We start from the raw sequence: 24,013 nt of genomic DNA on the forward strand, positions 1-24,013 counted from the left end.
GAAGAAACAACACTTAAGTTAGCGAACAGATGGCAGGCAGGATCTAAGTTTAGTAGATATTAACACCAGTTATGATGTAATTATGTGTCTTACGTTGGTCTCTGGGTAAGCAGTGTCCCTGACGTCCAGCTTGCTCAGAGGCAGGAATGTGACTTCTCCAGGAAGATTCATCTTGTTGAACTCCATCAGGATTTTGGTGCTGACTTCATCAGTCTCCACAATGTGGTAGAATAATCTGGAAAAGATTAAGGAAAGTAGAATGAATGAATGGGATTTATCTGTTAAAACAAACTAAAATCAGCTCACCTCTGAAAATGAAAACATAGATTAGGTTGATCACACACTGGATGATTTTTTAACCAGAATGAAGGCTGTGTTTGCCCTCCCAGTGACTGGAGGAGTGGCCTGATTTTGAGGCTCCTTGTAACTGATTATTTCTACAAATAATCCTTCAGTGTGCGGTATAAACATGAATATTTTACCACGTCTCTCAGATCAGGAGTCATAAATATTTAACATGTTTAATATTTATGACTCCTGATCTCTCAGATTCCTGGCTTTAACCAGAGAGAGGAGCACACTGAGAAGTGTCACCATCCAGATGTTACAGCTCTCCGGCATGGCAGAGAATGTAAACAAACTGTTTCCAGACCTGAGAGGAAAACTGAAAAAGAGGAGCAGCTTGTGAAGTTATCTACCTGGATTCTTCAGTGTTTTTTTCCTGCGTGACAGACCTCAGGAGTCATGATTTAAAATACTTGATTAATCATTAATAATACCTGAGTAGTTTACAGAAACAAGTCTCCTTGTCCTTTTGTTATATGATTGATTCCATTAATATTTCTTGTAATCTTAATTTCTGTACATATTTTTCTAAGGACACACTTTTTATATCATCTCATTCAATATATTTCAATGTACTGCACATAACACTTTGCTGCTGTAGCACAGAAAATAAAGAATTGTCTAAAATCTAAAAATGTATTTCTTCTATAGCTGGTCGATTGATCGAGAAATAATTAAAACCGGCATTTAGAGCATCTAACTTTTTTTTAAAACTACTGTGTCAATTACTTAAATTATTCCCCTCTTGTTATTCTCTCTCTAAATCATTGATATTCGGCATTTTGAAGCATATCAGCATCTGCTTTCTTTTTTTTATTTTAATTTTTTAAATTTATTTAACTGACGACAGAAAATAATCCATTTCAAATTAGGGGTGGTAATTGAAAACAGTTTCCTGTTGAGAATCGATAAGAAATGTTTCAATCCATTGATATCGTTAGCCTTTGTGCTTAACAACTCCCTCATCAATTCTTTACATTGTGCCGGAGCCGCCGGACCTTACGTCGACTCGTCTGCTGCAGCTAGCTTAGCTTAGCAGTTAGCTTTAGCTAACGTTTCCCAAGAAAACTCTGATTCAGGATTTTCAGCTTGAAGTTTTCCTGAAGAACTGACTTCATAAAGAAATGTTCATCACTCTCTCTCAGGAGATTCATATTCAGTACATTCAACATGGTATAAATCACCTCATTAAGCTTGATGCTAACGTATATGGGAAACTGCATTGATATGCTAGCGGTTAGCACATATCAGTATAACCAGCTTAAGAATAGAATTTCAACTTTCATCACAGAAACATATCACATCAACTCTTTGTAAAAAATACTGAGAATTTCAAATGTCAAAAGCTAACAGGCTAATGAAAGGCTAATGGCTGACTTCATAACTACGGAAAGGTTCCAAACAACTTAAACCATTGCTATAACCACTCTGAGACACTAGATGGCCTACTTGAATTATTAATGTATTACAACTCAGTATATTAACATCAGACATATGTTGTGAAGGCTAGTTCAGGCAGCAGACTGTCCTGAGATTGTAAGAAACATCCCAGTTTTTTAAAGTTTTCTTTTATCTTAAACAGCTGCTAAGCCTGCGAGCTGACTGATGAACATATGCTTTTTAAGGCCATAATCACACAGCCCTTATTTCTTCCATTGTTTATGCCAGCCCCTGGTTGTCATGAGATATTAACTGGTAATAAAAATTTTCTATGAATATATTTTTACCATTTTTTTTTACCATTTTGAATATTTGTATCTGTTTTTATTCATTTATATTATTATTATCATTATCATTAATATTCTTATTCTTACTATTATCATCAATATAATTCTTATTATCATCATCATCAATATTATTATTATTATCTTTAATTATATTTTTTAAATAGTGGTTGTAGGGCATCTGAAAGTAGTTTTCTTTATGTCACAGAAAATATGGATTGATGGGTGGATGAGGGCCAGTTCAAGTTAACGGTAAAACAGGAGTAAGATTGTGGTGCCAAAGAATTCTGAGACAAACCTCTACAAAAAAATTAACAAAAAATAAGGTTACATGCAAATCTTGCTTGGTAAAACTAGAATACGTATTTAACAAGCCTGGAATCGGGGAATAGCAGTAAATTTCGGATAGTATTTCTGCCTGATATGCACATTTTCAGACACAACACACGCCAGTAGTTTGTCTGTCTCCTAAAGTCACTTTTGATGCGCGAGATTCTGTGAGGAGTGAGGAATCTGTTAGTGTGTGTGATCCAAGATGGTCTTCCAAGATTTTAAAAACAGGTTAAGATCCTTCACCAATCCAGCGCGTGGCTGGCCTAACTTGGGCAAATGCTGGATATTTAACACATGATGCCTTTGAAGCCATGTTTCACTGAACATACAGAAAAAGCAGCAGCGTGAAGAGAGAAAACGCCGGCCTCACCTGGTGCCAGCTGTCACCTCCACGCAGGTGTAAAAAGCAGGCTCACACTCAAAGTTATTCATGACGATGCCGTGGTAACCGTTGATGACATGCTGGTTGATGCCCTTCCGACGAAAATGCTCAAGGACTTTGTTGATGCTGTCGATGCCGTTTAAGATGGCCTGCAGGGAAACGAGAGAGTAAACGGTGAACATGTGATTGAAAAAGGAAAGACTTAACCATGGATCACTCTAATCTGATAAAATCCTAACGTGTTCTTCAATAAGCTTTCGTTTACGCCGTGGAGAAAATAGGAGCTGCATGCTGTGAACATTAATGAGGCAGAGGACAGGTAGAGTCCGCGACATGTTGAGACGGGATGAGTCAGCTGAGACCAATCAGAGAGGAGCACAAACCCATGAAGCCGACTTTAATCTCAGCACATTATTCAGGAATTGATATTTGATTGATGTTTCTGCCCGGGAGAAGCGGCCGGTAGTTACCGAGCAGGCAGAGAGGAGTGAGTCATATGTAAATTTAGCACGCTGTGATAAGACGCCAGCAGCGAGGTAGATGAATGATTCCATTTGATATACCTGTACTGACAACTGGCTGAGTCACAAAGTGAGTCTTTTGCAGTGATGAGGTGGGTTCATTTGAAGAAAGGGAGGCACTTTTCCCCCTCAGGGTTTGATTCCTCATTGCTTTCCCATTTTCCCCCTCGCAGTGCTTACCAGACGAGCATGTGTCAAGGTTTTATGGATGAGTGCATCCACAGAATTACCTCTGGGTTACAGACGTTATGTATTTGTGTGCACGCCAGTGTGAGGATTAGAGTTTCACAGATTCATCTTCAACATTTCACGTGGTTTGTAGTTGCATTCTGCAGCCATGCACAGTGACACCGACCTTGCCGGTGGCGGCTCGAAGGAGCTGCTGTTTCTTCTCAAGGTCTTCTCGCTTCGCCGCCAAGGCCTGCTGCTCTGCATTCTCCTCACGCCACAGGTAGCTGGACAGACACAGACGATCACAGGGTCTTACACTCAGAGGAAACCACAACAGTCTCAGAGTCTCAGAAAGAGAAACCAGTCAGTGGTTCAACAAGAAAACAAATGTTGTTACTACACTGTGCAAAAATATTCTAGTGATCTTATCCTGAAAATCTGAAAAGCTGCTGTTCAGCAAATAGCTTTTTAGCATGATGTATTCAAGCTTTGTGCTTTAAAAAAACCTTTATCATCATAGACCACGTGTATATAAGTAGAGATGCACTGATTGATCGATTGGTGCTGATTTCCTGAATTTTGGGGGATCAGCAATCGGCCCATCCTTACATATGAAAGTGATCGTATATCCCTCCAGGAAGGTCAGACAGCCAGCCACTGTTGCTTTTTGCTCTGAGACCTAAAACTCAGGACACTTTATTGGTTGTTTCAGTTAAAACATAAAGATTTTCTTGTTTCACAGGTATTGTTCAATGATTTTTTTTAAGAAAACAAGATTGGAATATTGAAGGTATAAGCTGTCAGTTATAAAAAATAAAAATCGTATTTGTCTTTGACTATGGGCAAGACAAGTGACGTGACAAAGAGGAAAAGAGTCAAATTGACGGGAAATTGCAGCGTAACCACAGAACTATAAAAAGATAAAATTGAAGAAAACACAAAGTAAAAAAAAAGCTCCTTGAACTTTTTCAAGCTGAGCACCATCATTAGTCAAACACAAGGTTTCTAAAAGACCCTTGGCTATCAGTCAGGACCCTTCTGAAGCTGTAGAGCTCCATGATGTACCCAGGTCTACTGGATGTAGGACACGAAGAGGAGGTTTAAAAACCTCCTCTGGAAAAAAAGAGCTTGAATGGGCAACACAACACTTTAAACTTGCATAACAATAACTTTCAATCCATGTAACAAGAAAAGAAACAACTGACAAGGGAGAAAACCTTGAGACGATTTTGCAGCGGTGGCTAGGGATGGGTACCTTTCACATTTGAAACAATACAGTACTGATACCTGGTTCTTGGCAATCGGTACCAGTACTCAACGGAACCAATTTTCTGTACTTTTTGTGTTAATGTGGTAAAAAGTATCAATTTGTTTAATAATAAAATATATATTTTTTCAACTTAACATTTCTATTCTTCAATATGTAGTCCTGCAATGCTGTGTTCATGTCCAGCTTGGAAAATCGCCTACTCTTCCACTCCCTAAAAGCTGCATTTCCACCGAGCAGTCGGGGTCGGTTTAGCACGGTTTTGTAAAGTTAAGCCTGATCCATTTGCGTTTCCACAACAAACTGTGTCCTCTTGTGGTAGGCAGCGTGTAAGCTGGATGCTGCAAGCTGCAGCTGTTAAACAATAGCTTGACACCGTAGTAGCTTACCCCCCTATTAACCCAACAAAGAAGAAAAACGCAACACAGTAAACAAAGAGCAACGATGAAGACATGCAGCATTTCGTCCTCTCTGTGATTGTCATGTAGCTCTTTGATACAAAGAACAATCAAGCTTCGTTTCAGAGAAGACTGTGAGCCACCAGGAGAAATACAGCCTCTGTCGCACAGTAAGTGACGATTCTTTTGACCAATCAACAGTCTGCAGTGTGTTGCTCCACCTTCAGAGAGCGGATCAGTTCAGTCTGGCAAAAAAAGGTCCAAAAAAGTGGGACGGCTCGTCTCGGTTTTTAGGGATCTGTCCCAGGATAAGTCAGTGGAAACGCCGCAAAATGCACGCTGTACCAGGACAAACCAAACTGGTCTGCTCGGTGGAAACGCGGCTCCAGATCCATTTAGGTACCTAAACATGGTACCTTTTGATTCTACGTGAATCGGTACCCAGTAGTTTTGACAGAATTCGGTCGGTACCTAAATAAGTACCTAATTCGGTACCCATCCCTAGGGGTGGCCAAAACTATCAGAACACCTGGCAGATCTGAAAGTAGGGATGCACCAATCCAATCTTTCTGGTTCCGATATTGATACCAGTACCAATACCGGTACAGATGCCAGAGTTAAAAGGCAAAAAATGAGTACATGGAATTACTGAAGTTGATATTTATTTAGACTATGAAATATTTTAATGTTTACCATCAAAATAATTCCACAGATTGTAAACTTTTATACCCTGTAGACTGGAAATGCAGATATGAAAAAGGCAAGTGCATCAGAGGCAACATTTTAAATCAAGTAGCAAAGAGCACTGGTAAAAACAACAACAACAAAAAAGGTATAGAACTGCTTGCCTGGATCAGCACCATAGATTTCTTCCCACCAATACCGTTCAAGCCTTGAGGGGCACCGATACACCGATACCACTAATCAGTATCATCCCTATCTGAAAGTACTGACCTTTTTTTTGCCTCCAAATCCTGATCATGAAACATGCAGATGGTTGCTCCGAGCACAAAAATATCAGATAAAGTGATTGTTCTGTTTTAATCCACTTTGAACTTTAACACTTTGTTTGTCCATCTTTTGCAGCAGTTAAAGCAGCACATCTTAAATGGAAAGTTTATTTTACAACTGGCCTAAATCTGCTGGATGGGGTTGAGGTCATGGACTAAACTCTCCGGTATACTGGACGTTTATTTGTATTTCTAAGGATAATTCATCAAAAACAGCTGAAACCTTTTCAATATGACAAGTGTTATAGGAAATCTGGCCACCAATGAATATTCACACAGCGTTTCATCCAAGCTGCAACCTCTAGTCTGAAATATGGAGCCAACACTAAAGAGGTACATAGTGCAGTTCCCCAAGTCTCCACTCGAGGCTGATTTTTACGTCAATAATAAACATGTACACTATGGTATTTTTTTCAACAACTCATTATCTTTTAAGTTATTGAATTTTTAAGTTTTGTCCATATAAGGGGAGTGCAGGAACCCTGTAGCTGTCACCTAAGAAGCTGAAGACCCGCCTCTTTAATGCGTCCTCAATCAAATTTTCCAATATGGAGACAAAGAAGATGCATGAAAATACAAAACAACATGACTCACTGCCAAAAAGGTGATATCCTTAAGTGTTACACAGTTTGCTTAATCACCGTTAGATAACATCATTTGTGTAATTTAAACATCATCGCTGGCCAAACAGCACCTTTCTTCCTTTCACTGAGAGATATCAGCGTTTCTCAGATCATTCAGTCCTAACAGCGTGCAGCTGTGTACTCTGCATGTTCCTTTCTCTCTGCCAAAGCTGTAATTATTCTGCCTTTTCACCCACTGCGCTTCAAACAATGGATCACAGAAAACTGGATTTAGTATCAACCACACATCAGCATAATGAAATTGTCCATTAGTGATGCACATTTTGCCTTCAGCGATTACAACTAACATTTGGAAATAGTTCATAAAAAGAGGAGCTCGGTGTGTTGGCTAAGGAGAAAGAAGGGAACAGCTGTCGTGACTAATGTCTCACTACTCATCAAATGATCCGTCCTGAAGGACCTTTTAAAAGCTGAAGGGTGTCTGCAGCAGGTTGCCTCAGGCTTCATCCTGGGCTGTATAAATAAAGCTCATTGTTTAGGTAGACAGAGACAGACATCAGACATTAGACTAACACAATACTCTGGTGTGTGACTAAAGGCTGCCAAGCGGAAAGACGGGTGAAAACGTTTAACCTTTCAGCTACACGCAGGCTCATCCATAGACAAACATTAACCATGATAAACCTCAGCTTTTACTTTAATCACGTCTGAACTGGGAGGTCAAAAAGAAGATTAGAAGATTCTTACTTTCGTTCGCTCTGCAGCTCATCCTTCTTGTTCTTCACTTCGTAGTACTTCTTGTCAAGCTCCTCAACGCGGGTCTTCACCTCGTTCAGATCTTGGTCAAGTTTCTGAAACAGACAAGTTCACCAAGCGTGAGATGAGCACACCTTCGAGTAAAATGCTCTCATAGGAATACGTCTCTTTTGGCACATACAAAATGCATTCAGTATAAATAATAATTTAAAAAAATTAGGGCTGGGACGATATGCTATTTCCGCTATTTATTCCTATTACGATTTTTGGGGTGCTGATTCGATTTAAATTGTGATTCTTTTGATCAGAGGTGTCCCAGTCCGATATTGATATTGGTCCGATATCAGCAAAAAAACAAATATCGGTATCGTATCGGAATGCATCTAAAATCTCCGATATAAGCAGTCCATTCCAGACCCCGCTCCTGCTGTTTTTATTTGATTTATTTAGGTTTTCTTCTGGGTCTTCTAATTTATTCTTTTTTTATTAAATTACTAGTATATTCTTATGCTTAATGTTACCCATTGGTTAATAATGAATGGGTCAGTTTTTCCTCATACCTACTGTTGCTGACTGGTGTTCTTTGTTTGACTAACATCACTTAATCAAGCCTTTTATAACATGACATACTACAAAATAAGTAATAAAAGTATGCATGTTTGATGCTGATATCATATCGGATTAATTTCGTATCAGCTAATACTCAATGCTGCAGTATCAGTATCGTATCGGAAGTGAAAATGTAATATCGGGACATCCCTACTTTTGATATTTATGATTTTTGCAATTTTTCTTTCTTTTTTAAACACCAGACCATGTAAAAAGTTAAATGATGACAATGTCTACTAGGAAAGGAAAGTTTCAGAAAATCCACAGTTCAGTTCTTATCACGGTTTTCAGTTCAGTTCGGTGTACGTTGTTGTTGTTTTTAACACCTTTTTTTTTTTTTTACCATATCCCTAAATAATCCACTATTAACGGATTCTTTTAAACAATTCTGTCTTTTATTGTCATGAAAAACCTGAAAGAATGAGGCTGTTTCCCATTTCAAACATCATTAAAGCTGAGTGAAACATAGCTCCTTTCAACATGCCAACTCCTCAGTAAGGAAAGTCTCTATTAGCTGTCCCTGAAGTCACTAAAAGTCACCAAATGATGCTGCTGTCTAATCTGTATAATAATCCATTTGCATGTGATTGTCATTGACTCTGTAGGAGAGAGAAATAAGGTGGGAGAGACAGAAAGAAGGTAAAACAAAACATCATAAATATGTTTAGAGCTACAAATGAACATTCTTCTGTGCATTCTTGTTTTTTATGTCTAAATATCAACCCTCCTCCTTTATCTGGGCTGTGGACCAGCAGAAGTGACCATAATGAGACACACACTTGGTGTAAGTGAGGACTGTCTGTGTTTTGGATAGGGGAGGGACTCACGATGGCAAACGCTGCTCGTCGACGTGATCAAAACACATTCAACGTCAGTCTCCAAACTCTGGAAAAATTGCAAGAATTGTCCTCTTAAAAAAACACTCTCCAGAGGGGTCTGAAAAGTCATTAAATGCAACAACAAAGTCTCTAAGTTGGAAACACTCAATCGTGGTTTTATCCTCCACTTTCTTACAGACATCATCAGAGCTCACACTGAGTCTAAAGAGCAGCAAAACGACTCAACGCCACAGGTACACCTCTAACTCTGCCTTCTCTGCTCGTCATGCAAACAACACACACCTTTCCCCACAAACTGTCCAGCTGTATCCTTCACCTCGCGTTGGGCATGCGTACGATTGGAGCGACATACTTGCTTCAAACTAAAAGAAAAACAGGAACCGAACGGTGTACTCGTGCCCAGAATCGAGTAAGGGAAACCAAACGGTTTGGGCTATTTTCAAAAACTGTTCCATCCCTAATGTCTACAGACTTTATCAGGAGCCATATTTTACCATAAAATGCATCTCATATAAAGATAAAAGATAAAGGTAAAAAATATTTTATTAATCCCAGAAGGTAAATTCATTTGGTTTGTAGCTCATCTTCCAAATATTAAAGAATATGAGTCAGAGAGAAACATTTCTCCCTCTACTGGAGAAAAGTGGGAACTTTTTTCCAATCCAATTTATAAACAAAACTGAAATGAAGAATTTGAATTTGACCAAAAAAAAAAACAGTTTTTGACAAAAAATCCCAATTTTTATACTGTCCAGCAAAAAAATCCCAATATGACAATGTTCGAACATACACAAAAGATTGGGCTGATCCCTCAACGGATCATGCAAGCTACAGTCGAGTAGTCTTACGTTGTACTGCTCGAGGTTCTTCTCCTTGTTGGTCTCGGTGTCCTCCAGGTCTTTGTGGATGGCTGCGATCTGCCTCTTTTTATCATTGATGGCCTGATCCAGAGACTTCAGCTCCTTCTTGATCCACTTGTCCCTCTCCTCCTTGGAGGTGAACTGGCTGCCTCGGCCCTGCTTGGCGTACAAGTCTGTCCTCTCCTGTGTGGCCTGGGCCAGTCTGGACAAAAAAGTGACCACAGGAAGAGGAAACCAATCGAGTTGGATGTAAAGCACTTACAAGAATCACTCTTCTTTTTCATGACATACAGGCAGCTCATAAAAGTCAGGCTGTTTTCCTGCTGTAGGCTCACAGCAGAGACTCGTAATAATTCTTTTCAGTAAAACTGAGAAATGTTTAAAATTCTGATGGTTTTCACAAAGTCTGCATACAATCGTCTGATAATATCCATGAATTTCTCATGTGTATCCACCTCTTGATCTACTCCTATCAAAATGTATTCAGACTGTGATGACTGACTCATCGCCTGCTACTCAAGGGACCGTGGCGGAGAATGAGTCATCCATACCTAGATATGCCGCGCTCCTCTTTCTCCTTCACCATATTGAATTTGGGTTCAGTCTCCTGCAGCTCTTTTTGCTTCTCCTCGATTTTTTCCAACAGCTTCTGACGCTCTTTCAGCAGACGTTTCTGGAGGAGAGAGATTAGACGTTTTAAATTAGAGACAACACGAACGTGACAGTAAGAGCAAACAGTACTGGATAATTTCACATTTTAAACACATCTGCACAGATTATTTTCAGTCTTTGTGGGAATAATCAACATAAAATACTCTCTGCTGCCCAAAATGACAAGAATTTAGATTACCGTTTAAAAAAAAATGAAGCAAAAAAGGCTGAAAAGAAAGCTTTTGGCACAGTCAGTAGTGAAGGACATTTAAATTCAGGAAACAGAAATGTTATGAATGTGTGCTTTTATCAGGCATGTCCAAAGTCAGGCCCAGGGCCAAATTCCATCATGAGCTCAATTTCCATACGGCTCCTAGCCTTCATCTCGTCAAGTATTAATTAAGTCAGTGAAATGAATCATGCACTGAATGATGTCTGCGTTTCCATTTTCTGTCATATGCACGTACAAAATCAAAGCACATCCAGAGATGTCTCACTAAACTCAATCTGGACCGTGCATAGGCTACTTGTTTGAAGCTAAAGCTCTGTACATTCTGCAGAAACTCCAAAACTCTTTACGCTGACGTCTTTAAATGAATGGGTTTATCATGATGGGTCAGAGTGCAGGATCAGAAATATCTGGGGCTAAAAATGTAGTTTGAAAGTCAAAATAGTCTGGATTGAAAAACAGCATGACAAAATCTAGATCCTGATCCTGCCACAAAAACGCTCGACATATTTTCTCCATACGGGTTCCTACAGCTCAAGGCAAGTTAAATTTAAGACTTTTTAAGACTTTTTTAATGACGTTGGAAATCAAATTTAAAAACAAGTCAACAACGAACCACAATTGAAACAAACAAAACTAACGAAAACACCACATGATTTACCTGGGCTAGAGGCAATTTTAACCCTTTGTTTATTTTACATAAAACATCACTTTTTACCTTTTTTTAACCCCATTTTTACAACTTTATGCCTATTTTGCCCCCATTCATCTCTTTTGGCCACTGTCACAAACATTTTTGTAATTTTTGCATGGTTTTTTAAATTTGATTTCAAATTTATTTCTCAATTTTGCTGCCATAATCAGTTTTTCTACGCCACTTTTGGATTTTTTTGCCAACTTTTCCTCATTTTTTTTTCTCTCCAGGCACCCTAGGTAGAACCAAGACATGTGTCTGCTTTAAAAGTTCCTGGTGCAACCACATCACCGTTTTGTTAGTTCCGCTATTGTGACTATGCGATGTTGCCACGAGAGCAAATCAGGAAATTATTTAGAAAAATAGACATTTGTTACTTAATATTTTTTTACTTCAAAGTTATATAAATCTTACCAATGTGTTCAAATTTTTAAAACTTTTGAAATTTGTATTTAAGACTTTTTAATGCCAATTCAGGCCTTATTTTTAGATTTATGAATTCAATGCCGTTTAAGACTTTTCAAGGATCTGCAGGAATCCTGTCCATATCGCCCACTAATGGAGACCATTTTCCTGGGTCAGAAGCAAAAGCCCCGTTTCCACCTAGCAGTCTGGTTTACATCAGTATGGTTTGGCAAGGGTCAGTTAAGCCTGATCCTGTTAGTGTTTTGACGTAGAACCCTGCCCCCTTGTGGTAGGCCGTGTGTAAGCTGGATGCCAATAGCTGCATCAGTTAAATAGCAGCGCAACACAGTGTACCCCGCTAATAACTCCAACAAAGAAGAAAAACGCAACAGAGTAAACAAAAAGAAACGATGAAAGACATCCGGCAATTTGTCTTCTGATTGGCAAGGTAAGTGACGATTCTTTTGACCAATCAACGGACTGCAGTGTTGTAGCTCCACCTTCCGGGATCAGATTGGTATTGTCTGGCACCCCTAAGGACGGGTCCCAAAAAGTGGGGTGGTATGTTTGGTTATTTGGGGATCTGTCCTGGGATAAGTCAGTGGAAACCAGGGATGTGCCATGTCATACCGTCGACGATTTTACTACATAAATTTGTCATTTTTTCAGTATTTACAGTGCAGAGGCGCCCTGATGTATGACACTCCCTGCTGTGTACAAAACAATAGCCGAGCGCAAAAGCAGCACAGCGGCATCAATGTCGTCCTCACATGAGGATTTAGAGCCTAAAAGAGGAGCTACCTCAGTGATGTGGTGGTTCCCAGTAATAATCAGTTGTTCATTTTTTCCCCATATCATCATAAATATCGTTATCACAAATTTCCTTACAGTATTGTGATATACTTTTAAGGCTATATCGTCCACCCCTAGTGGAAACGGCGTAAAATGTGTGCCGTACCAAGAGTTTATTGATGCTATGCACCACGTACCAACGCAGAAAACCGACCACTTTTGGTATAAAGAGACACCTGAGGGACAGGTGAGCTTTGATTTCATCAGTCTGTGATGATGGCATGAGTATGTTTAACCACACTCATTCATGAGAAATCACTACAAAGAAATAGCTAAAAAAAAACAGAGCATTCACATGTTACCCTAATGGTTAATAAATATGTCAGTAAGACACCAGTGCCAGTTGCTGGAAATGCAGGTGTGTTACTATCAGACTCAGGACTGGAGGAAAAAGCAGAGATTGCTCATGCTCAGCCTACAAAATGTAAGCACGCAAGCTGCACTGCTGCATACAGAGAAACCAGCATGAAGCCTGAGGCTAACACTCAATCATCGCTGGTGTATTCCCACAATCAGCAGCACCCCTCCCTGCTAGAGCCGAGTGACGCGGCAGCAAGAGAGCTGGAGTGTTAATTGGACGGGTGTCTCGAGTGCTTCTTCTGATCCATCAGAGCTGCTGTCAGAGGGCTAAACCCTGCAAAATGGGTATTTTTCAATTTCCATGTAGCTTCAACCAAGTGTCAACATCTGATTCTTGAATCTCTTAAAATCACAGTTTTCCCCTGAATCGCTGCAGCACATTACTGAAGATCTGCTGATGCTGACGGTTCATGTGTGAGGTGATGCTGGGATGCCGTCTCATAGGAACACAAACTGCTCCTCAAACCAGAACCATCGGCAGCTGATGACGCAGTTCTGCTCCCTTTCGCTTTTTCATTTCTCTCCAGTAACTTTTGGCTGATTCGGTGCCAGCTGGAGCCAGGTGGGCTTAATCCAACCAACAGCCAGCATGACGCCTTGGATCCGTCTCGATTCGCACGAGGAGTGAGCCAATAAACCCGTTATGTATGATTCCCATCTGTGCACCCGCACGTGCACACAAACACACACTGAACACATGGCCATATGGAGGGACATCAGCGCCAGCTTTGTACACAAAGGCTTGTGCCAGCAATGATGTACAGTGGAGCTGATGGAGAAGAGTCTGATCTGAGGCTGTTGCTTTCTCTGTTGTGGATTAAATCATCCGACTATTTGACCAGCAAACGTTCAGGAAAGAAACACGCACACAAACTGTCAGTTTCCAACTGCAAAGCCTGAGCTACAACCTCCTGTGATCTGTTGATGAGTGTTTATTGACGTTCTGTCGATGGAAGATGGTTATAAACCCCAAGTTGATTCCGCACTTTGCTCCTTTCGTATTCAGTTCAGCTCCTCACTCTCGTATCAGTCAATACGGGAGTTTAGCTCTACCGGTGACTCATCCTTACACGCCTCATTTCACCTCTGTGTTGTAAGAACAGAAAAAGTGTTTTGCTCAAAATTAGCTGCCAAGTCCAACACAACCCTGTCCACGCTTCAGTTTCACTCTCTTTTCTCTCCACCAATGTTTCTTTTGTGTATGTACTGAGCCAAAGCCTGTCAGGGTGCACAGAAAAGGCTGAAATCTAAGAGACTGTTTGTGTCTTATTGGACTTAATATGAGCCACAATCACCTCACAAGTCCAGGTCTTATTTCAAGGTTTTAAAATATTAATAATCCATACCAAACAACCTTTACTTCTTCTAAATTGTAGAAAGCTGATTGTAAACTGATCCAAATGATGTGTTCTAAAAAAAGGACCACAAATTCACATTCACAAAGTCACTGAAATAATAAGGTCACCACTCCTAACTGATTCATGACACAATAAAAGGGGCGGACCTCAAACACCAAGGCAGGCCTCAGACAAGCTAGGTGGAGGGTATTTAGAAAATAGTGATACTATAGAAGATATTGTGATACTTTGACCTGTAATAAAATATCGATCTAACAATGATATTTTTGTTCGAAAAAAATCATTTTTTAGGTGAGTTGGAAGTACAATACATCTTCCACACCTCCACAGCAGTAGATGGCGCCAAAGAGCAACACTGCTGTATGTTGCCCGTTAACTGTATAATGAATATAATCTCAGGGTATATTCAAAATATTTTACTCGTAAACTTGTTTATGTGAGTTTTGATGCTGTAAACATCAGTGTTTTCTCTCTATTCTTAGGTCAGTTAGTTTAAAATCAATCAAAGTTTAAATTTTACAGTGTAGTAGACTGATAAAATAATAATCAGTCATGTTTTGTGCAATATTAGATTTTTTATGCGTAAGATTGGTTACATCAAGTGACATTTATCAGTTTCACCAACCTAACCCGTCTTTGACTCTTTTTTTAACATTAGTTTGATGTTGTCGTAGTTTAAGTGAAAAACTTGACACATTTTGTTTTAAAGCATTGAGAACAAATTGTCATGTATATGTTTTGAGATGGTTGGTTTAGTTAGGTTTGTCTTTGTAGTCACAGCAAGTATTTTATGGCATTTCCACTAGGGATGCACAATATATCGGTATCAGCAATATTTACTCATTAGCTGCCGGCATTTTCAGAGCATCTTGAATGATCTTCCAAGATCCAAATAATATTGTTTTCTCTGACTATGTAAACACCAAAACTACCTAAGAAGAGTGGACTCTCTTCTTTTATGTCTCTCTCCCTGTTTTTGATCCAAAAAACAGACAAAACGTACTTTTTTTTGATCACGTTCATCCTGGGCGCTCCATCCTTTGATCCTCTCCACGTCGAAGATTTCTCTCTCAACAACCTCTACACATCATCTCAGGCCTGAACCACACGTATATGGATATTTTTTTGAACGGATACCTTTGTCCTCATTTAAAAAAAATCTCCGTCCACACCACAGAAATATCTCTGTCCATACGTAGAGGCCGAACTGAAAACGATCGCCTCTGAAGCCTGCAATGCCATGCCTGGCTGATAAGTGGCAGGTTAGCAAAATGTGAAAACCATAGAAGAAGAACGTTATGAGCATGCGCAGTCAAACACAGTGACTTGTTGCTAGGTGCTTGACGTCATCGGGTCAACACCAGCCCCGTTTAACACCACTACACAAATCCACTCAACAGGATATGTTTTTATTTCTTCACTTTTTTATCCGTTTTTAAAAATCTCCGTTTATGTGGGTGAAATCACCGTGTTAGGAGAGGCCCAATCGGACAGAAAAATGTGCGTTTCGGAATATATCCATATCGGTGTGGTTCGGGCCTCAGATTGTTTTTCTTTTTCCTTTTTTGAATATCGGTTATCTGCCGTAACAACAATATTAATATCTGTATCAGCCAAAATGTTCCTTTTTGGTGCATCCCTACTTTCCTCTGACTAATCCTGGGACAGATCCCTCACTTCCCTACCCACTCAGAAAAGTCTCCTGCACATGTGTGTTTTTGTAATTGGAGAGAATGGGAAAAAAGTTGTTTGCATATCTCGTCAGTCGCAGGTTTAGGGTTTGCAAATGCAAATTCTAAGAATCCAACTGAAGGGTCTGCTTGAATCTTTATCCTGGTGTCATATTATACACCAAAGGGCTAAATTTAAAGTTTATTGAGTGATTTAGTGGAGAAATTAGTTTATCGAGATTTATATTGTGTTTCCAGATATAGCTTAAAAATATCAAGATACTGGTTTTAGGTAATATTATGTATTTCGAGTGCTGCCGATACAGATACCACCCTTAATTTAAGGTATCAGTACTCGTGAAGACTGCAGATACCAGCAGCCAATATGCAAGTCCTCCTCCCCAGTAGTTGTCGCTACATTGCAGCGGTTCAACACCACGGCAAATGTGTGTCAGCTCCTGTTCAGACAACATGAATGAACTAGGGAGAGTTAACAATTAAAGTGTTTTATTTTGCACTTCAGTTAATTTAAAAAATCACTAACACTCTGACAGGTTTTAGGGTTTTTGAGTCGTTTGATTTTATTGTTTGTGTTTTATTTTGGACTAAATGGCAGAGTGACTGTGCTGCTTTTGTTAAAAATGATCTGTCACTAATAATCAAAATTTCATGCGTCAAAAATACTACTACTGGTATCGGTACTCAGTATTGGTGAGTACTCAAGAGAGAGTTCTTGTACTGGTATCAGTTTGGAAAAAAAGTGGTATTGAACATCCCTAGTTTTAGGCCATATCCTGCAGGCCTTGACAAGCCTCCAGAGGGCTGGCCAATCAGATGGAGTGGGGGGACCTTAGGGAGACAGCAGCTATAACGAAGTGTTTTATACAGACACTCCAATATAAGAGATTTCTAAAACACCAGTGGGAGAAAAACAATTATTCTAAGCTGAAAAATCATATAAATTGAATGCAAAGAACCAAAAAATCTCACACTACAGCCTTTTTAACTCAAGAACAAAAGATGATTTTGCTCAAATGATCATGGAGCAGCTCCTTGAAGAAAGTTTTCAACCATGCCTCAACAATGGTTCCTACTTTTATATAATAAATCACATGTACAGGTGAAGTAATGATGTAACTGCAATGACATAATTATTTTCCTCTTTATGCCCTGCAGTATAGCAGCATGACATTTGTAGGCTAGCATTATAGAGTACTGGAAAGCTTTGCTATGTTCTGGTTCGAGTATAACTGAACCGCGCTGACCCTCTACTGAAGGAAATAATAACACAGGCTTCACCCTTGAGTAGAAGATTCATAATAGATGCATTCATGTTGCCTTTCCAGCCATTAAAGAGGTATTGTAAGGACCTCCAACAGTAAAATATGAATCCTCTTTCCAAACAGTGACTGGGATGTGTGATGAAAATGACTAACATCCTTCTTTACACAGGCTGATGGTGCAGAGAAAGAGGAGGGGTGGTGGTGGTAGTGTGGTTGGTGCAGCATCACGTGTGCAAAGTGACGCAGATAGGAGGCTTCCGTACCCTCTGTTCGCTGTTGCCTGCCAGCTCGTCCTGCAGGTCCTTGGCCTTCAGCTCCAGCTTGGTCCTCTGCTTGATCTGCTCCTGGCGCTCTGCCGAAAGCTGCTCCCTCTCCTCTCGCATGGCAGAGATCCTGGACTTGAGCTCACGCACGGCACGCTCTGTCTCCTACAGAAAGGGAAGCAGAACAAAGACGCAAGGAGAGTTAATCCAAGATCTTATTTTTCATTGATCAAGTGGATATCCGTTTACTTAGCCAGCCCATGACTGACCCAGAAGGATGACTGTTTAACTCTAGCCTTATTTTACAACAAGACCACAATGAAAGAAAGTAAACTCAAGACAGAATCATGAAGAAATACGTTTTTCTTTTCCTTTAAAGGGTAAACACTCTGGAAACAATGTAAAGATTTCAAACTTCTCTGTAAATATTGCAACAGCTTTTCACAAAAAGTTTTATTTCACCTGTGCTGGAATGACTTACCTCCACTTTGTCACGAGCATCTTGCTGAGCGTCACGCAGCTGTCGAGATTTGTCTCCACAGGATTCTCTCTTGGTTGACAGCTGGAAAAAAAAAGCAACATATAAAACTCAGCCACCGAAAATGTGATTTGTTGCTTTCAGCTGTGATTTATATGATACTAAACACTGGGTCGACTTTCTCAGGCTGGTTACCTCGTCCAGCTTCGCCCGGGTTTCATTCAGCTCCTGGTTGTAGATGGTGTACTCCAGAGCTCTCCTCATCTTGTCCCACTTCTGGTACTGAGCCAGCTCCTCCTTCTCATCTTCCAGGGTGTGAAGACGCTCCTCGATGTACTTCAGGAGCTCATTGATCTTCTCTCGCTTCCCCTCTGAATAACACACGTATCATGTTTTTTTTCTTTCAAGTGTCAGCCAAGCAGCAGAGACAGCGAAGTATAATATAACTAATGTGTGTGATTTATTCAGATACTTGAGATATTGTGAAGTAGATAAAGAATTCTGTTTTCTCTTCTTTTTTCCCCCCACATTCTTTTTTATTTGATTTTTGGCTTTGAATTAAAAAGTCCTACATATGAATATATATAGATGAAAAAAAAGATATTAAAATACATAAATAAATAAAGTCAATGAGTGAAAGGCTGAGAAAATAAAATAGAGAATAAAAACAAATAATTGACCAAATAAAGTAAAAATATATATACTTTTTTTTTTTTATATTTTATTCGAGACAGAATCAAATCAAATACAATTAGATAAATTCAAAATGTACAATGTTCTCTTTTGTCTGTTTTTTTTCCCCTAACAAAACAAAACATATATACATTTTTAAAGGTCCATATGTTTATTCTATATTTATACATTTCACTTTATAAATTTTGCACCTGATGCAGGATGAACTGTGCAAATATTTTTTTGTTACAAATATGTACTGAGATGTTATAAATATCCAAAAATAAAAAAGATAAAAATACATTTGAAAAAATAAATAAAATTATATATATATATATATATATATATGAGATGTTATAAATATCCAAAAATGAAAAAGATAAAAATACATTTTAAAACATAAATAAAATTATATAAATATATATATATATATATATATATATATATATATATATATATATATATATATATATATATATATATATATATATATATATATATATATAATTATTTATCATTATATAAAAAAATTATATAAAAATATTTTATCACTACATAAAAATTATTAAAAGCTATTCTAACAATTTATTAAAAGAAATATTTTTTTTGTATCTAAATATAAAAAATTATATAAAATAATTATTTATATTAATATATATATATATATATATATATATATATATATAAATTTGATATTTATATGAAAAATTATATAAACTTATTTTATTTATATATAAAAAATTATATAAGATTATTTTATCTATATATAAAAATTGTATCTCAGAAAATAAATAAAAAATATATATTTAAAATAAATTAATAAAAATAAATAGATACAATTTATAAGAAAGTTAAAAAAGAATTCTGATTTCCAAAACCATCGACATTTCATTATTGAAGATCGGGTTATTGACTATTTCCCATAATTCAAAACTTAATTCTCACAATCTATTGTCTTTTCCTTCCTGTGATGGGGGATCATTATGTTTTGTGAAACAAAAAGTGAGGTTATAATAAAAATTGCCATAAAAACTATTAATTCATGGCAAAACATTACACAAACAGATCTCACCTGTCTCCTTCATGAGAGAAATACTCTCCTCTTTGCGTTCGTCATACACACGAGTTCCTGCCACTTCTCTCAGGAGCTTCAAACGCTGAGAATCAGGAGCTGTGGCCATTTGGTTGATCTGTGCAAAACAAGAGGGAAAAAAAAGATAAATAGCTTGATATTCAGTTTGATTAAAACAGAACTCATTATATTTGAGACAACCAGAGCTCATCCTAGCTCAAACACTGCTTAGCACTCTCACAATGAAAGATAAACAACTGTCAGTGTTGAACAAAGGCGAGGCTGGCACCAGCTCCTTTCTCACCTTTCCCTGCTTGACGATGTAGTAAGGGTTACTGCGAGAGAAGCCGGCGCTCTCCAGAAGGTTCATGACATCATTCTTACTGCAACAATCGCAGAAGCCATCAAGAAAGAGATTACACAGATTTACAGAGTTGTTATTTCCTGTGATTGCCCAGTAATACTTACGTCACCATCTTCTTGTCTAAGAAGTACTGGTCCTTTTTCGCACCGATGACACGTCGGAGAGAGACTTCCTCTTTGTCGATCTGGAGGGGGAGACGTTAATCGCTGGTCATAATGAGAATCACACACAGCGGGAGAATTGTCTGGTTATGTCACAGCTCTACCAGGCAGCGTGATGACAGTTTCACACCGAGAGGCAATCTTTAAATCTCTAAAGTGTTGGAAAACATCCGGTGTGCATCATCAGAACAATAAACACATTGTGTACTGTGGACACAGCAGTCATCGGCAATTTAGGGAGCTAGTCCAGTATGAGAGGGACAACATAATGGAGTGATAATGAAACATTTTCCATTGTGGAAATTGACTTTTTAGCACGAGCATACACAAAGGAGCAAAGAGTATCCTGAAAACTGGACGTCTGAATGAAATTGGAAATTCAACTTATGGCATAACACTTCTAAATAAACCCATGTGTCCAGCCTCTAACAACTTTAAAAATCAAAAATAAGTCAAACAAAGAATTCACTGCACTTATCGGAAACATGGGGACAGGAAAAAGTGTTACTCAAGAGGTCTCCTGACAGTTTTGAAGGCAAGAAGTGGTTAAGAATGAGTCAGCCTGGATGTGATTGTAGTAATCGGATCATGTGTGCCGTTCCTACCGGCAGCCGGTTGTCAGAGTTGTCAAATATAATCTCCACAAAAGCTGAAATGACACGAGGACCAGTTCCCTCCTACAATGATAAGGGGAAAAAAAAACACAGGAAGCACATGAGTTCTGTTTATCCTCTAAAAAGATTTCTTTGGCAAAAATGCAACAAATCCCCTGCAGACTTTTACAATAAATATCAGGCATAAAGAAGTTACACAAGCACTTCAGCGTAAACATGTTTAAGGAGGAATTTCTGAGCTACTTGCAGAACAAAAGCTTCATTATGTAGCATGCTTGGTGTTTGCTTGTACTTACATGGAGCAGGGCCAGACGCTGCTCAGGTCGCAAGTGACTGAACTCATCACTGAGCACAAACTGGATGGCTAAAAAAGGGAGAGGAGGTGGAGGATTAAACTAACAACAGACAAACAGAGACAGAGAAAGAGCTGGACTGATGTTATGTGACATTCACTGGAGCTCACTTACCGTAGAAAAAGTTACTTTTTCCTGACCCATTTCTTCCGACTGTAAAGGAAAAACACAAAAAGGGTATTTTACATTAATAAATGAGAAAAGTCTTTGACATGATATTTTGTATGATGTCTTTAGTGGTATAATATTTATACAATATTACAAGTACAGAAGGACAAATAGCAAAAAGTTGCTTTCCAAGCAATATGACAAAAGCTTGATTTAAAACTGTATTGTGTGTTTACAAGACAGTCTTTTGTGGATAGTTGTAGGTGACTAACTTCTAACTGACTATATGTTTTTATTCTTATATGGTCTGATGTTTCAGGTATTTTAACACACAACAGATACAAACCCTTATTAGTCTTGACTCTGACAAGTACTACACGCAGAGGTCATGTTAACCTATTATTCTCCATCTTTGACTGGATTCTTTGAGCAATGACGGATAAATCTGAAGGTTGCTCGTCATTTTGACAGATGAGAAACCCCAAGAGCGATCAAGTCCATCACTTTTATTGTTACACAACCACTTATTGATCACAGACAGCGCCTGCAGTTGATCTCCTGTCCAGTCGGGGGCAAACTTGTTTAGCTAATTAGGTATTTTGTTGACATGTCGCTGTCACGGGTTGTTGCTAACACATCAGTGGCCACTGCAACTCTGAGGCAGCCTCTCTCATACATTGGGACCACATGCTCTAGGATTTCCTCCCGATGACACGGGTTCTGGCGGACACGCCGACTGTTTATTAATATAAAACTGTAGGTTCAGCTGCCGTTAGAGTGATTTTTTTAACTTTGCAAAGCTCTAGACAGCAGGGTCAGTACCATTATTCTCATTTTCAATCATTTGCTTAAATATATAATTAATATCTGACAGGTCTCTTTATTGATTTTTTTAACTGAGGGATCATTATTCCTTTTGACTGAATTTTTATGATTCTGTCCGTCAAAATGACAGACAAGTAAAATTGATTAGGATGCAGTGATGCCCCACTCTGATCCTTGTGTCGGACTGATACAGGCTTAAAAAATGAGACAAGATGATAGGCAATCAAGGACCGATAAAATGAGCAGATCATTTTTTTATATCTATTCAACTCAAATTACAAAAGCCTGACGCTACCCTAATATTGTTATCCATGTCACCTTCATGTTTAGAAATGGTTACTGTCCAGAGCAAAATCAAGATACTGCTATCAGGAATATAAAGCTGGAGTGGTGCATACCTAAAAATTTATTAAACTAATACTGGTTTGGCATTAAAACAAGGTCAATGATGAAGATTTCCAACAGCAGGTGAACTGGAGCTCATACCCTCACATAATATGAGCGATGAAAACTCCATCCAGGCACAGCTTCACGTTGCAGTATTCGCAGGATATTTTGGTCTAAACCAGATTATTGTCGTTGTAGAAGTGAGACCCAATCCGTGTCAGGTTTTTTTTTTTTTTGCAATACAGTAACAGCATCATAATAGTTGCTTCTCAAACTTGCGCCATAGCCTCTGAAATTGGATGATTACTTTATTATCCTGCATTTATTCTTCGGTGACTTCTTTAGTACAATATGCCTTGCATTAAATCAGTTGTTTGACATACTTACCGATGACATTGTGTTTTGGACTGAAAGGGTCCACCACAGTCTGGTCCCTGTAACTCCTGAACCCCTGGATGATGACCTGCGCAAGAACACACAGACCAACGTAAGCACACTTCCTAACATCCTCCCATTGGGAATAACTAGACCGAGCTTTGAAGCTTGCTGACATATCACAGAAGCATTATTGTAACAAACCAGGAACTGCTTTGCGTGTAGATAAAATAACACTACAGTATCAACGGTGAAAGTTTGACTGGGTATGTACTTTCTGGGGGAACACTGTATCTACTCTATGAGAAGCGTTGCTAACAGGCCTCTCAAACCGGCTGCTTAATGGGATTGCAGGTTCAATGCGTTATACGATTTATATGCACGTAAACAATTTAAAAATGCAGAAAATACACCTTCAAGATTAAAGACCATCATGCAACGAACGAAATATGTGATAAGTCCTCTAATCGACAATGCTAACATTAGCATTAGCCTAGCTTCCCGAGAAGAATGATGGGCGGGTTTATTGCTTCTGTTAGCCTTCATTATGTTTCCCCGGTTAGCTGCTTTATTTATCACCACTTTGAGAGATATTTAACCGATTCTGAATGTTACTTTGTTTTGCATTGTGAGTAAGTAATGATATTAAGGCCGTATGACAGCGTTAGCATAGCGACAGAAACGGCAGGCCATTGATAGTCGGCAGCATGAGCCGTTATCTTACCTGTTTGATGTACATGGCGGGCTAAAGAGGTCGTCTGCTCGGCTGAATTTTCAGATGAGCTCCCCTTCTCCACTCAACTGGAGAAGCCGGGGCTTAAAACTTATTAAAGTATTTCAAAATAATGCATTCAAATTCAGAAAACAGTATTAGGTACAGGAGAATAACATGGAAGATGGCGGCGGGGGCGGGATAGCTTGGACTGTACCATTATGTGAAAACAGGGGTTCACAAAGCACAGAAACTATATTATATTTTAAAGAGAATGAACAAAGTTAAATAAATCAACCAAGACAATTAGTTACTGATACACACTGTA

General features: G+C 38.7%; 1 protein-coding gene across 1 annotated transcript in view; it reads right to left on the bottom strand.

Annotated features, from left to right (window-relative positions):
* The window catches only part of smc3 (structural maintenance of chromosomes 3), a 48,848-nt gene extending 24,939 nt beyond the window's left edge, over positions 1–23,909 (bottom strand). Inside the window, exons 1-17 of the mRNA XM_074688169.1 lie at positions 23,698–23,909; positions 22,986–23,061; positions 21,393–21,431; positions 21,222–21,289; positions 20,917–20,988; positions 20,255–20,334; positions 20,091–20,169; positions 19,787–19,904; positions 18,238–18,413; positions 18,046–18,126; positions 17,565–17,729; positions 10,351–10,472; positions 9,788–10,001; positions 7,483–7,586; positions 3,661–3,760; positions 2,773–2,933; positions 94–235 (exon numbers count right to left, since the gene is read on the bottom strand). Coding sequence (XP_074544270.1) covers positions 94–235; positions 2,773–2,933; positions 3,661–3,760; positions 7,483–7,586; positions 9,788–10,001; positions 10,351–10,472; positions 17,565–17,729; positions 18,046–18,126; positions 18,238–18,413; positions 19,787–19,904; positions 20,091–20,169; positions 20,255–20,334; positions 20,917–20,988; positions 21,222–21,289; positions 21,393–21,431; positions 22,986–23,061; positions 23,698–23,712 — 1,812 coding nt within the window. The 5' untranslated portion in view covers positions 23,713–23,909. The remainder of the gene's footprint in view (positions 1–93; positions 236–2,772; positions 2,934–3,660; positions 3,761–7,482; positions 7,587–9,787; positions 10,002–10,350; positions 10,473–17,564; positions 17,730–18,045; positions 18,127–18,237; positions 18,414–19,786; positions 19,905–20,090; positions 20,170–20,254; positions 20,335–20,916; positions 20,989–21,221; positions 21,290–21,392; positions 21,432–22,985; positions 23,062–23,697) is intronic.
* Between the last annotated feature and the right edge of the window lie 104 nt (positions 23,910–24,013).

Source organism: Halichoeres trimaculatus, unplaced genomic scaffold (genome assembly GCF_033239565.1).
Source record: "Halichoeres trimaculatus isolate MK-OKI-2021-1 unplaced genomic scaffold, fHalTri1.1 fHalTri1_scaffold_2, whole genome shotgun sequence".
Classification (NCBI taxonomy): Eukaryota; Metazoa; Chordata; class Actinopteri; order Labriformes; family Labridae; genus Halichoeres; species Halichoeres trimaculatus.